The sequence below is a fragment of the Phyllostomus discolor genome, chromosome 12 (genome assembly GCF_004126475.2).
Source record: "Phyllostomus discolor isolate MPI-MPIP mPhyDis1 chromosome 12, mPhyDis1.pri.v3, whole genome shotgun sequence".
NCBI classification, from domain to species: Eukaryota; Metazoa; Chordata; class Mammalia; order Chiroptera; family Phyllostomidae; genus Phyllostomus; species Phyllostomus discolor.
The window spans coordinates 14990241-15005666 of record NC_040914.2 but is presented as its reverse complement, the minus strand read 5'-3'; the positions used below and the strand labels follow the sequence as shown (position 1 = coordinate 15005666).

The following is a 15426-nucleotide window of genomic DNA, read 5'->3' as shown; positions in this document are numbered from 1 at the left end:
AATAGATTAGTTTGCATTCTTTTAATTTTATATAAATGGAATTACATAGTATGTTTTCTTTTTATCTGGCTTCTTTCATTCAGCCTAATTATTTTATGAGGTTATTTTTTATCATGAATAATTCAGTGGTATTTAGTGTAGTCCCAATGTTGTGTAGCCACCATGTCTACCTTGTACTAAAACATTTTCATCACCCCAGTTAAACCCTGTACCCATTGAGGGGTTGCTCCTCATTCCCCCATCCCCTAACTACTCGTAATTACCAATCTGAATTCTGTCTTCTTATCCCCCATATCCACTGCCCTTGTACTCTGCCAGCTTGTACATCTGGTACTCCCTCTTGTCCTGATGTCAGGGACAAGAGTCTTCAAGACTCTTAACCTGAGTCTTCAAGAACTTTATCCTTTTCTCCAACATTGTGTCTCATCCTCAGACCCATCCTAGTCTGGGAGGATGGCAGCCCCACTTCACCACACCATCCAGTGGCTTCTCCCTCAACATGTAGGTCAGCCCTTCACTCATATTCACCTCAATCCTGAGATTTAAAAAAAGTCCTCCTTCATGGTACTTCTAGGTCCCTTGGAATCCATGTAATGCCACCTCCGCCCACCCCCCCCCCCATCCCATACTTCCCAGGCTTTGTAATTTCTCATCCTGACTCTGAGCAGATCCCATCTCTCCATGGCCCCACTCTAGCCCACCTTTGCTTACCCACAATTCCTCTGTGATCAAGACTCCAAGGACTTTAGCCAAATACCCCAGAGGTCACAAGGAGTGGGGTAGGAAAAGAACCAGAGCAGAGATTTATTTCTTCTTTTTTTTAACTTTTATTTTCACTTTTTTATTATTGTTCAAGTACAGTTGTCTCCATTTTCACACCGCCAATCTCCCCCACTCCCCACACACCCACCTCCCACCATCAATCTTACCCCTCTTTGGCTTTGTCCATGGTCCCTTTATACATGTTCCATGACAACCCTTTCCCTTCTTTCTCTGATACTCCTCTCCTACCTCCTCTCTGCTTAGCATCAGTTTCTTATTTCTTTTTTCATTTTTAACATATTTTATTTATTATGCTATTATAGTTCTCCCATTTTTTCTCTCCTTTACTCCCCTCTGCCCCACACCCCCTCCAATCAGCATTCCCTTACCTTAGTTCATGTCCATGGGTCATACACATAAATTCTTTGGTTTCTCCATTTCCCATACTATTCTTAATCTCCCCCTGTCTATTTTGTACCTACTATTTATGCTGTTTATTCCCTGTACCTTCTCACCCCTTCTCCCTCTTCCCCTCCTTGCTGATACCCCTCCATGTGATCTCCATTTCTGTGATTCTGTTCCTGTTCTATCGGTTTGCTTAGTTTTTTCTTATTTTTGTTTTTGTTTAGGTTTACTTGTTGATAGTTGTGGGTTTGTTGTCATTTTACTGTTCATAGTTTTGATCATTTTTTTTCCTAGACAAGTCCCTTTAACATTTCACATAATAAGGGCTTGGTGATGATAACTACTTTAACTTGACATTATCTGGGAAGCACTTTATCTTCCCTTCCATTCTAAATGATAGCTTTTGCTGGATAGAGTAATCTTGGATGAAGGTCCTTGCCTTTCATAACTTCAAATACTCTACAGCCTTTTCTTGCCTGCAAGGTTTTCTTTCAGAAATCAGCTGATTTCTTATGGGAACTCCTGTGTAGGTAACTGTCTCCTTTCTTTTTTTTTCTTTTTTTTTTTTTTTTCTTTTAAGATTCTCTGCTTATCTTTAATCTTGGGTAAGGTAATTATGATGTGCTTTGGCATGTGCTTCTATGAGTCTGACTTCTTTGGGACTCTCTGGGTTTCCTGGACTTCCTAGAAATTTATTTCCTTTGTCAGATTGGGGAGGCCCACTTTCATTATTTTTTTCAAATAAGTTTTTAATTTTTTGCTCTTCCTCTTCTCCTTCTGCATCCCTATAATCCAGATGCTGTAATGTTTAAAGTTGTCCTGGAGGTTTCTAAGGCTTTCCTCATTTTTTTGAATTCTTGTTTCTTCATCGTGTTCCAGCTGAATGTTTATTTCTAACTTCTGCTCCAAATCGTTGATTTGGGTCCTGGTTCCTTTCCATCACTGTTGGTTCCCTGTATATTTCCCTTTGTTTAATTTTCCATAGCCTTCACTTCTTCCGCTATTTTGAGACTATACTTAACCATTTCTGTGAGCAGCTTGATTATCAGTGTTTTGAATTGTGCATCTGGTAGGTTGGTTATCTCTTCATTGCTTATTTCTATTTTAGGAGCTTTGATCTATTTTTTCATTTGGGTCATATTTTTGTTTTGGCATGCCTGTTATATAGTAAGGGGTGGAGCCTTAGGTATTTGTCAGGGTGGGGGTAATGCACATCACTGCATTGTGGCACTGTATGTAGAGGAGGGGTTAGAGAGGGAAAAATAGTTGGCTCTGGGCTGGCTTTCAGTCACTTCCCCTGCTACCCACAAGCAAACTTGGCCCTTTCTGGTGCTGATTCCCAGGTGAATGATTTTGTGTACATTCTAGGATGCTGTGGGTCTCTCCAACAAACTCTCCTGTGAGGCTGGGAGTTTCTCCCACCACTGCAACCCCTAGAGATTTTCACATTCAGAGGTTTTGAGGCTTCATTTCCCCATGCTGGAACCCTGGGTTGTGTGGTCAGACTCATTCCCCAGCATTTCTTCCTGGTTTATCTGCACACCACCCTTGACAGCCACATAGATGGGAGAAGAAGTCACTCCTGCTTCTTAATCACTCAGGCCTGGAATTGATACCAGTCATTTCTGCTCATGTTCTATTGGTAGAAAATAGTCACATGGTCACCTACAGACAAAGGTGGCTGGGAAGTATAGTTTTCTAGCTGGCCAGTCATCACTTCATAAGAGCACTACATCCCAAAGGGAGCAAAGATCTTTGGTGGGTAGGTATGTCTGCCACACTGTATGACCTTGAGCAAATTATTTTACTTTTTGGGGGTTTCATTTATTTACCTATATAACTGGGAAATTAATAGGATCCCCCTCATAGTTGTGGGTGTGAGTCAATAAGTTGAAATATACAAAGGGCTTGGAGTAGGGCTTGGGCAGAGTAAGGACTTACAATATTACCTATTTTTAGTCATGTGTTGAGAATCCACTTTGGGTTATAGAGACATCCATGACTTGCAGATAGTCATTACACCTATGTGACAGAGGGGAAGGAAAAAGTTCAGAGAAGGGTTCCACAGTTAGGGAGCAATAGGATCATGCCAGGAAGGCAATAGAATTTTACACCAAGGGCTGTCAGACTTTTTGCCAAGAAGCCCCACACCCAGCCTTTGCATTGGCCTTTTGAAAGATGCAGGATCCCAGAAAGGTTGCTTTAATCTTCTGAGTCTACTTGGCTGAGCCCCTGCCAGCCTTTCCACTCCTGTCTTCCATCACTCCCTCTGTAGCCATGACAAGTCCAGCCTTGCTTTCTTTCTAACCCTCAAAAAATCCAAGCTTGATTCCACCTCAGGCCTTTGCAAATGTTCTCCCCTCTGCCTTGAATATTCTTCCCACCTGTCTTTCCATGGCAGACTCCTTCCTTTTACTCTGCCCTCAGCACAAAGGTCACATCCTCAGGATGGCCCACCCTGCTCCCATTTCCATTACTTACTTTCACATCACCTCCCAGTACCAAGCAATAGATAAGATTTTTTTGTGTTCATGCATTTGTTTAGTGTCTGTGTCTCTCAGGTGGCTACCACCTCAACAAACACATGGCCCTCATACTTGTTGGTCTTCTTATAACCCCAGCAATTGGGACAGTGCCTGGCACAAAGTTCAGCCTCAGTAAATATTTGTTCACTAAAACAAGAAATTAATGGATGACCTGTTACCCTATGTGTCCCTTTACCCATCTTCTTTCTCCTCTTCTTCCAGGGACTCTGCTTCAGGCCATGCACAACTTCAGAGGGCTCCATTCACACAGCCACAACATGAATCATTGGGAAGGGGAAGGTGTTTCAAAACTGCACAACCTACACCGGTGTAGTGCTATCTTTCCCTCTTCTTCATTCATCCAGTCATTCATTCTCTCACTCAATCAGTAAATATCTACTAAGCACCCATGATATGCCAGTTAGTGGTGCAGACTCAGTGGGAGATAAGACTAACACTGGTGTCTGTGTGGCACATCTGTAAGTTGCAAACAAAATAAAAACGGAACATATGAAAAGGTCAAAAATACACATACCATTGTGAATTTCACATTCACTTATTTCTCCTCTACTGTTGTTCTCACCCATTCTTTTCTCCTTTTTTAACCTCTGCACTCACTGACAGATTTTCTGTATCCTTTCCAGCCTCCCTCCTACCCAGTGGACTAGAAGTGATTGGTACACGCCAGTGAAACCTATTGTTAATTATTTAGGATTTGGCAAGGTCATCTTGTTAATCTGTTGGTGGCTTCAAAATCAGATGTGGTGAGAGAATTCGCACCTCATTAACAGGCCAACATTATGAGGCAGGGTTTGTTGATGCTGTTTTTCTGAAAAGCTGTGTTTTTAGCACATCACTGCTCCCATCTGTTTCTAGCAGAGAAACTTTGCTTTGTCAAGGAATATCCTAGTTCTTCCACAGCCATTACTCTCCCTGTGATACTTCAGCTCCCTCCTGGGTTACAGGAACCAGGAGCTCTCAGCCTGTGTTGTGCTGGTAGGGAGAAACCAAACAGAAGGCGAATGAGAATCAGAATATGAAGGAGGAGAATAAAAGCATGAAGAAGATCATGGAAAAGGGAATAAAAAGGAAAGCCATACTGGAAGGAATGAGAAAGAAAAGAGAGGTACATATCTGTGAGAGGCAGAGGTTAGGGTAGAAAAGCCATAGGGACCAGCCAAGACCCACCACTAATGTCCTCACAAGCAGTTGGGCCATTTTCCCAACTGGGGCCAGAAGGTGGCCTGGTTGCCTGGAGAAATGAGGAAACTGTCTTCACAAACTATCCTGTAACAAGGTGGGGGTGGGGACTTGCACAGCTGGGCTCAGTTGGAAATAGGGCTGGCAATCTTGACCAAGGGAGGCTGGGTGTCAGGGTGCCTCAGTTTTTAACTGTGGAGTGTATGGGTTCTGGACTCTTGGATGGGAGTGAGGAGGAGCCTTGGACTTCTGGGGTCTGAGAGAGAAGGAGGCTGGAAGGCTGTACTCCTTGGTCAAAAGGAAGAGGAAGGACTCAGGTTTCTCAGCCTTTAAGCTTGTGAGATTAGGAAAGTGGGCTCAGGCCTCCTTTGGCAAGGTCCTCCACTCCCCACCCCTTTCTGGCTACCTTGGGTGAGGAGAGGTATAAAAGGGATCAGTTTTCTGGGAGAAAGAGGAGGAGTGAGAGAGTTGTAGCAGCCTTGACCATGAGCCTGCTCTGCTTCCAGCCCTCCTAGGCCTCACCCTTGTGCTGCCCCATGAGCGAAGACCCCAACTTGGGAGGGGATTTCCTGGGAGGATGGGCTAAGATGGATTTTCTGTTCTCCTCCCAGGAGCGCAGGCCTTCATCTGTTGGTCTGGAACAGCAGTAACTGTGAGGAATGAAACAGAACAGTCCTTTCAGCAGACCTTTGGCAGGAAGATCTGCAGTGAGGGCTGGGGTTGCCAAGACACACTGATGTTACTTGAGAATGGTGAGACAGACTGTATACACTTCAGGCATGACCAGCACCCAGATGCATGCAGGGATCTCCCTCTCCTCCTGACCAGTCCTGCCTGTGTTCTGTGTGGAGACTCAGGAGACTCCCTCCCTCATACCAAGAACTGTGCCCTCCTCCAAAGCAGTAGGCCCTCAGGAACTCAGGCACCACCTCTCCAGCCTCTCAACCAATCCACAGATCCTCCCTCTAGGAACCCAGAGTCCTGATCCTCACTCAGCCTGAACCCTTTGCCATCCAGGACCCCAAGTGCTCCTAGTATTCACCAAGGGCTGTACCCAGGAGGAGGATCAAGAGGCCCGTGTCACCCAGCACCGGGCAGGCCCTGGTCTCTCCATTGTCTCCTACACCCATGTGTGTCGCCACAAGGACCTCTGCAATGACCTCTCCACCACCCTCCCTTTCTGGAACTTGTCTCCCCCTGCAGGTGAGACAAGGAGGGAGGGGAGGAGGAGGAGAGAAGAGAGGGTGTGGGAAGGAGGGGAGCACAGAGAGCATGTTTGCTTAGATGCCTCCTGGCCACCCAGCCTGTCCACACTCCCCAGGACTCCCTTCCCTGGCACAGCTTCCTCTCACAGTCCTGGGGCAGCACACTGGACTGCACCTCAGATTCTGGTAATGGTCTGGACCTGGGCCATGCTCCCTTTTCTGCACTGTTGTGCTTGATTCACCCATGTTTCATTTAGGGTTTTGGTACTTCCTCTTCTGAAGTGAACTTAGCCTGTAACTCTTCACTCTCCTTATCTGTGTCCTAAACTGGGTTTGGGGTGATGCTCTGCTTACTTTTCCCTTTGGGGCATCATGTCAGCTTGGTCTGTGTAGTGAAGTTATGGGGGAACTCTCTCTTGGTTCCTCCCAGGGCACCCCTCTGGGATCAGTCCCCAGTCCTTCTCCCAGATCTCTTTACCCCCTACCTTACTTTCTCCCCAACCACATGACCCCAACTTCCTGCACCCCAGGCCTACATGAGAGAAACCTGAACTGGAAAAGTCTGAGGAGACTGAGGAGGTTGATTATGGATGCCAGAAAAGGGGGTTGGTAGAAGGCACCAGATCCAAATATGGAGGCAGCTAAGTCTTCCCTTCCTCCCTCTCACCTCCCAGTCCCAGGGTCCGTGCGGTGCCCAGTCTGCTTGTCTACAGAAGGCTGTGAGTCTGTGACAGAGGTGACCTGCCCCATTGGGCACTCACACTGCTACAACAGGATCCTCAAGCTCAGGGAAGGTGAGCTGCGACATGGGGGTCCCTGTAGGCGCTGAAGTCAGAGAGGTTAGCTAAGATCCGGGACTTGGAGAAGGGTAGGCTTGGCTTCTCAGGGTTGGATGGTCCCAGTGGTGGCATCTTACCCTCTCTCACTCTTCCTGGGCCCTTCCCACAGGGGGCATCAACAGCAAACTGAGAGTCCAGGGATGCATGTCCCAAGCAGCCTGCAACCTACTTAATGAGACTCGGGAAATTGGGCCCTTGTCTGTGAGTGAAAACTGTAATACTGACGGTGAGTCCCATACCCGGAAAGTGTGATTGTGCCCTGCCCCACAGCCTTGAGTTATGATGACCCTTGAAATTTGAACTTCCAGCATATCCTACCAACACTAGTACCCAAAAGCAATTAAGAATTTTATTACTCACTCAGGCATAGGCAAAGTGAAGAATTGTCTTGGTAGATGCTTTGGGATGAAAATGCTGGTAATAGGTGTCCAGATGAAATGGAGAGACAGGGCATGTGGTCCATGGACAGATACAGGACTGGGACTCACTGGTGGGTGTTTCAGGTAACATTGAGACTGACAAACCAAATGAGGACAGACTGTCCATGTGGGAGGGAGTGGGGAGCAGAGAGAAAGGTCAAGCGGCACACAGGGCTGGGTGCTTTGCATTCTGCTTTATCCATTGGATATAGAAGTGAGTGCAGAGTGCCTAGTTCTCATGCTGGGAGTGACTCATTGCCTTCAGTTCTAGGTCCCTACACTCTTTTTTTAAAAGATTTTATTTATTTTTAGAGAGAGGTGAGGGAGAAAGAGAAGGAGAGAAACATAAATTTGTGGTTGCCTCTTGTGCATCCTCCACTGGGACCTGGCCCAGAATTCAGGCATGTGCCCTGACCATAAATCAAACTGGCAATCCCTTGGTTCACAGACCAGCACTCAATCCACTGAGCCACACCAGCCAGGGCTTGCCCCACACTCTTGACCTTGGTAGCCCTGGGTCATTGATCTCTTTTCAACTACTCTACCTCCCCAACCTTCATCTATCCCTCACCTATGGTACTAGGGTACCCCAGTAGCCATGCTGTACAGGAAGGAAGGCCAGAGAAAACCAAGGATGCTTCAGCTGTGGTAGGGAAAGCAGAGGCTAAGTAGGGGTATTGAAAGTGTCCCCACTCACCCACACAAAGGCAGCCTGACTGTGCCCTGGGCAGACTGACAGTGGCCTGGAGTGTCTCAGTGAGAAGCACAGGAGTCAGGGAGGGGAGTGGGGACTTAGTAGAGTAGGAAGAGGACCTTCCTTGTTTGAACCTCAGTTTCCCCATCTGCCCATGGCACCCAACCTTTAAAGCTTCAAGGAGAATGTTGAGTGGATTCAGCAAACAGTCGTCTGTGCTTGGATCCCTCTGGCTGGTCTGGGAGCCTTGAGGACAGGGCCTGGGTGTCACCAACGCCAAGGTTTCCAGCCTGAGGCAGCACAAGGGCTAGCACAGGATGAAAAGTCAGTTTGTGCAGGATTCCAAGGTCTGTGGGGACTGCAGAGGACTCAGACCCTGTCCTTGCCCTAAAGGGACTTCAGGACTAGGAGATGAGACATCACAGATGCAGATGGTCACATGGCTGTGGTGAAGGAGCCTGGAGGAGCTGTAAGCAGGAAAACAGTAATGTCCTGAAGTGGGGTTTCAAGGAGGGCTTTACAGAGGAGGTGATGTGTGAGGCATGTCTTAAAGATTAGCTTCAGTTTATTAGTAGAGTAGGAAGAAGACATGAACAAGCAGAGGAAACAGCATGTGCAAAGGCCTGGCGATGGGAATAATCTTCCTGTTTTCAGAAATGGCTTCCTAGCTCTGCTTGAGAAGATCTTGTAAAGAGCATGGGTGCACCTAGGACTAGGGGAGTGGTCACTGGTTTTTCAGGTAGACAAGATGTGTGTGGGTGACCTTAGAATAGCTATTCCAAGCAGAAAGATCAGTGGTGCAAGGCCAGGGAGACTGGACCTGACCTAGCATGTCTTGGGAATGGATATTGGTGTGGGAGTGAACAGGGAGGCTGGGGGGCCTGGTGCTGATCAAGAAGCGACAAAGCCAGAGTGAAAGTTTAACCTTTTTTTCCTGTGGGCAAGGCAGCCACAGACAGGTATTGACCATGGAGGAACAGTCTGCTTCTCTTTTTAAAAATTATTTTGTTTAATTATGTGGCCCTTGTCTCTGGAACTAGGTAACATTTATAATATAGAAAGCATTCCTGAAACAAACCCAATGTAATCCATGTAATATACCATACCACACAATACACACAACAGACATATTCAGACTCATTGCATTGCAGGCATACCATGCCAGCACACATTGCCACCTTATATGTAACACACACCACAAACCTCATATACCACACACCACATACAATACACAGACCACACAACACAATACATGCCAAATCCACCACACATGAACCAAACACAGACACATAGAACTGATACCATGCCACACCTGTGCAAAAACACACACAACATACATCATATCTATATACCACACATTGCATGCCACACACACTACACATACTATGCAAACATAACATATACCTGTCATACATTTCATACTCCCATGCACATACACATCCCCATGTACCATACACAGATGATACAAAAACCACGCATTTGCCACATAAAACAGAGCTACTATGCCACAAATGAATATCCCCCATATGTAAACTTATGCTGTTAGCTTTCAGTATAGGAGTCAGATCTAGGGATATGTGTTTGCCTACCCCAGTTCAAAAGGTCAGTGAGGCAGCTTAACAACTTAACAGACACTTATTGAGTGACAGTAAGAACAGACATCAGAAGCTGAGGTACAAAAAGATGTCATGGGACGAGAAGGCCATTCCAGGGAGACAGACAGCTACTGGGAAGACCTGGGGCTGGGGAAGCCTGGGTGCAAGAGCACAGGTTGCACAAAAAAGGCCGTGGTAGGAGCCCACTGAAGGAGAACAAAGACTTGGAATGTGAATGGCCTTGACTGGCCCCTTAAGGAATAGGGCTGCAGTGCCAGTGAGGGCGGTGCATTGGCATAGTCAGGAGGAGCACAGCCGCTAAGAGCCTAGGTCTCAATCAGAGAGATGTGAGTTTCTCTCTGGGTTGTGCCACTGAACCAGCTTTGGAGGATCACCACCTCTATGAGTGTCTTTCAGGAAACTCAAGGAGGTGTGGGTGATTACAGATAGTGGGGAGCAGAAGGGCACACACCTGGGGTGGGTGGGGGCCTGCTGGGTGTGCAAGAAAGCTTGGAGGTCAGTGTAGCCCCAGATGACTATTCAAAAGAGATTGGAGCAGGACGTGCAGATGGAGAGGCAGGGCCTTTAGGGCCATTTTTAGGACATAAAATTTTATTCTGAGTGGGGCAGGGCCCTATTGGAATATTCTGAGTAGAGGAGTCACATGAATCAACTTACATTTTATGGGGATTCTTCTGGCTGCTGAGTTAGAAATAGAGTAAGTGGGAATTGGATGTGGGAGAGGGGATCCCCAGAGAGACTCAGCAGGTCAGAGCCCACTGGGTCCTGAATGCTGGTGGAAGCAGCATAGGTCATGAGAAGTGGCCAGGTTCCTGAGGTATCTGGCAGCTTAAGCCAACAGGATGTCCTCATGGGTGCAACAGGGGGTGTAAGTCATAGAGATTGTTAAGAATGGCAGCAATGTTCTCAACTTGAGCAACTGCAAGTCAGGAGCTGCTGCTGACTAACATGTGAAGGGTAGGGGAGGGGAGAGCCGGGGCCAGGCTGGGAGCAGGGCAGCAGGAGTCATGATGTTGTGGTCTGTGAAGAGAGGCAATGAGCAGTCCTCCTTCATGAGGCTGTTGTGAAAGTTAGACATGTTGGTGGAATCTGTGTCATCAGCCCTGGAATTCATGCATCATGTGACATATCCTTGCTGGTGATGGAATGGCCATAAGTGAAGGTCTAGGGTCCTGTATTTCAGACTGGACTCCTGAGGACCTCAGAGGCCTAGGTAGCTGAGCACGGTATCAAACACTATCTTCCCCATCACTCACCCCCAGGAGCCCAGCTTGGCTAATTACTAGTGGTGGGACATGGGGAAATCTACTTCACCACTCCTCTGCCTCTGTTTTCCATCTTGAAAATGGGGAGTGGTAAATAACACCACCTACTTTGGTGGTCACTGTGAGAAAATGAGGTAACCCGGATGAGAAAGAGCCTTGGGAACCTTAAATGGGCTACTCCATGGAAAGTAGTCACCACAGCAGGGCACATAGTAAATGCTCAGTACACACACTAGGCATTGGAGGAACTTCGTTTGGGACATAGGATTTCTTAGTTAAAAGAATATAGGGTGTCAGTCTACACTCTTTGTTATCCAGATGAGGACCTTGAGCCTCAGTGATGGAAGCAGAGATGGCTCAGGTTAAGAAAGATCCATCTTTCTCTGCCACACCCCAAGGGAGGAGCAGCCTTCAAGGGTGTTGAGCAAGGTTCCTGCAGATGCTGGAGCAGAAGTGGTGGTGTAAGGAATGGGGGCAGGCATACACGTCAAAGGTCCCTTCTCCACCTGAGATGAAGTGACTGTGTCCAGGTTACCTCAATGTGACTGAAGAACATGATCACCTTCCCAAACACAGGATCTGGAGGGGGAGACATGGCTTGTTCCTGGGCTGACACAGACGCTGGTGATTTCTTTCCAGCTTTTCGGACGTGTCAACAGGGACTCACGCTTTGGGCTAAACCAAACTCGAGTAAGGAACTGGAAGAATGGAATACATTTAAGAATGTGACATGTTTTTTTGGAGGAGGTGTGTCAGGAGACTCTTCTGCTCATAGATGTAGGTGCGTGAGCTGTGTACGAGGGTGGGACCATGGCATCACATCCTGAGTCTCCTGTCCTGGATTCTGTTTCCTGAACTTCCTACCTACTTCCAATGCTGGAATTCTATACCTCACTCTTCCTCTTTCTGCGCTTGCTGTCCTCTTCTGATAATAGGTGCTAAATGCTACCTACTGTGCTGGTATGTCATGAGGATATATCTGATGGTCCATGCAGGTCTGAGAACAGAGCTGGTGCACAGTAACTTCTGTAACTTTGAGCCTTATTGAGCACCTGTTGAGGGCCAGGCTATGTAGATCTCATTGGGTCTGCTGTTCTGAAGTTTTACATGCCAGTGAGGAAAAAGAAAATCCACCAGAGAAAGGAGATAGAGAGATTGAGGTGAAGATTGCAATTTTAAAAAAGGGAAATCAGGAAGACTCTACTGATGTGATATCTGAGCAAGAACTGAGAGGGGACAAAGCTGGGGGAGGACCCAGGCTCAGGCTCCAGTCTTGGCCCTGCCTGCAACCACCCCATGCTCTTGTACTCAGGGAACCTACGTTCACCCTCTGCCAGCTAAAAATCCAGGAATCCCTGGCTCCAGTCTCCCTCAGAGCCTCTCCTCCCCACACCCAGCTGTCACTCTACCCCCACAGGACCCAGCTCACTCATTGTGGGGAGTAAAGGTTGTGGCAGGACTGAGACACAGAATTCCAAGACTCTGTCCATCTACTTGAGTCCCCCTGGAATGGTTGCCGCCTCCTATGCCAATTTCTGCTCCTCCAATGGGTACAACAGTGCCCGCAGTACCAGTCTCCTGCTGAACTCCATCCATCATTCAGGTAAGGGAGCCAGGGAGAATAATGGGACATGGAGAGATGGAGCCCCAAGGACACGAAGACTCTGGGCTCAAGGAGGGTGGCTATAACTGAGAGCAGAGCTGTGCACCCCAACCTTGCCTTTGCTACCCAGGTGACACTGTCCCAGGAGACCTTCAGTGTCCTGCCTGTGTGGACTTTGGTAGATTCTGCACAGACTCTGCAAATGTCACATGCCCTAAGGGTGCCACTCATTGTTACAAAGGTTACATCAGTCTCGAAAGAGGTGAGTGCTGAAGCCCAGGTTACAAGGATGAAGGGGCTGGGGGCCTGGATTCACTGCTGCAGTAGTGGGAGGGCATTTGAGACACTGGTTCTTGGGCTCCAGGGTGAGAGGCGCTGAGGACCCAGATTTCTTGATCTGAAGGCGGTGATGCCTAGGAGCCTGATCTTCTGTTCTAATGGGGGATGTGCTAGGGTCTGGGATTCTTGGGTCTTAGGAATTTAAGTGTGTACTTCTTTGAGACCCCTCTGACTCATTCTTCACTCCCTAGGTGGGCTGTTGTCTACACTTAGGATTCAGGGCTGCATGGACGGACCATCCTTCCAATTACTTGTTGGGCCACATCAACATGACTGGGCCATTTGTCACAGGTGAACTGTCTGAGGATGAAAATAATGATCTCCAAAGTGGGGCTGCTGCTGTCCCCTACATGGCTCAGGTGGTGGGGCTGGGGCTGTCCCTAGCCCTTTGTTGTGGGATGACCTCCATGCTCACTCTATTTCCCTATGTTTCTTAGTCCCTGCTAACCCCTGAACAAAACCCTCCTTCTGATCTCATAACAAAACACTGAGCTGTTTTCCCATCTTCCTCATGAACTCTCATTCATACACACAACCACACATTTTGTGGCCTGGGAGCAACATATGGAAGGGCCTAGGAGCAGCTGAATTGGCCCTGTGGGAGCTCGACACTCAAACAGTGGCCACATGTGTCTGATAAATAAAGGCATGATCTTTTCTCCCAGTGCTGGGATTTCTCTATGGGAGGGAAGGGCAGGGCTCACAGAAATCTGGGGTGGGGAGGAGAGGAATCCAGGGAGAGATTCACCATGTCAGACCTATCCTTCACTGGTCTGGTGCACATCTTTTTTTCCAGCTGGTATGGTAATAGAGCCTTTGCAGTGCTGCAGCCACAATTATTTGGGCATCACCATGACCTGGGAGGTAAAGGTGCACTTTGACCAGTGAGATTTCTACTTAGGAGTCAGGTTTCCTGTATAAACAGGGGACTCATCCCACTTGAATCACTTGACACATGGGTTTGTGTGAAGTGAAAAACCAAGAGGGTGTGCCCAGTTCCCTGAGGCTGATGTCACAGGGTCTGTTACTGTCCTACGTCTGAAAGGCAGAAGAGAAGTCCTTGCTGTCACTAGGTTCCCAAGGTGGGGGAGGAGATTAGAGAGGGCTGCCTGGCAGGAGCTCTGGCCTCAGGCTGAGAAATCAAACCAGTGTACAGCAACAAGAGAGGCAGGGAGCTGCAGAATGGGTGGCCCAGCCCCACTCAGTGGGATTTCCCATTGACACAGTCCCAAGAGATCTGTCCCCAGGAGCAAAGAACAGCAGGAAGGAGGAAAGTGAGTGAGTCTGGAAAAGGAAATGGAGTGTCCATCACCATCCACCCTTCTCCTTTTCACATTCTCTCCTTCATTTGTTTGGGTGGAAATCAGTCTTCAACACAGGACATAAACAATTCCTCTCCATTACTTAATTGTGATAACATGGTGTGCTAATGTCAATTTGAGGACCAACAATGATGGTTCTTTACCTACAACAGTGAGAGGAAGGTGGGGGTGGAAAGCTGGACATGTCCTGGAGGTGTAATCAGAGATGCCTTCTTCCAACACCCATTCCATATTCTCTCCCCACCAGCCAGCACCGACTCTGGACAATTTTCTGAGGCAAATCTTCATTCGTATGGGAAGTGCGTGCTTGATGGTCTTGTCCGCACTGAGTTTCTGTTGTTTTCCCCTGAACAGGGCCTCTGGCCAGAGAAATATGAAGATGTTCTCCCAACAACTCTCCTGACTCCCAAACATAGATTTCCTTGACTCAGCCACCCAGCCTCCCTCTGCTAGTCAGGTGCTGTCTGTCAATCAGCAGAGCAACCCTCTTGTTATGCCCTATCAGTGGCAAGAGGAGCATAGAATGGCCAGGGGGCAGTTGAGGCTTCCAAGTGACTAGAAGCGTGGTGGGATTCCTCACCCACACTAACATAAACCTGGTCTGCGCTCTCTCCCCTCTAGTATTAGACCATTGGAGATCCCCAGGAGCCTATGGGCATGGGTGGAGAAAGGGGCAGAAGGGACAGGTGCCATGGGTGTCTGAGCCACCTGCTGGGGTATTCCTATGTGTCCTCCATTCCTCTCTGAGCTGCATCCCATACTCACTTTTTTCATGGATATGGACACTGATGGGCATGTGTAATGTTATGCTGTGGTGGCTCAGATAGCACCCAGTGTTTGCAGTTCAATCACAATGCCCTTGAGGTCATGTGGTCAGGAGTCCAGTCTCTACTGGGATCCAGTAATGAGTTAAGAGATACTTCCTTAAGGGAAAGATAGTTACCTGCAGAAGAGACATTCCTGTTCTCCAAGCCCTTAAAGTTTCATACTGTGACTATCCCTATTATTTTTGACATCACAGAAACTTACAATGGCATTGGGTCTGTTGTCTGCTATGGACCAAATCAGGACACTTGCATTTCCAGCCTCCACTTTTATCAGAGCCCTATTCTGCTGTAGGATTTAGAAAAAAAGACCATCTTATAGGTTCCTTCACAAATGAGCAAGAGCAGCATGTCCAAACATACTACATCCCACACATGTCCCCAAAATTATAAGAGATGTATCTCTTT

General features: G+C 47.6%; 1 protein-coding gene across 1 annotated transcript; it reads left to right on the top strand.

Annotated features, from left to right (window-relative positions):
* The first annotated feature begins 4101 nt into the window (after nt 1-4101).
* On the top strand, nt 4102-13309 carry LOC114511430 (CD177 antigen-like). Its single transcript, XM_028530128.1, is given in 9 exon segments — nt 4102-4171; nt 5480-5644; nt 5910-6095; nt 6778-6891; nt 7046-7162; nt 11570-11664; nt 11666-11711; nt 12348-12533; nt 13164-13309. Coding segments are annotated over 9 exon segments (1125 nt in total).
* Nucleotides 13310-15426: the final 2117 nt, after the last annotated feature.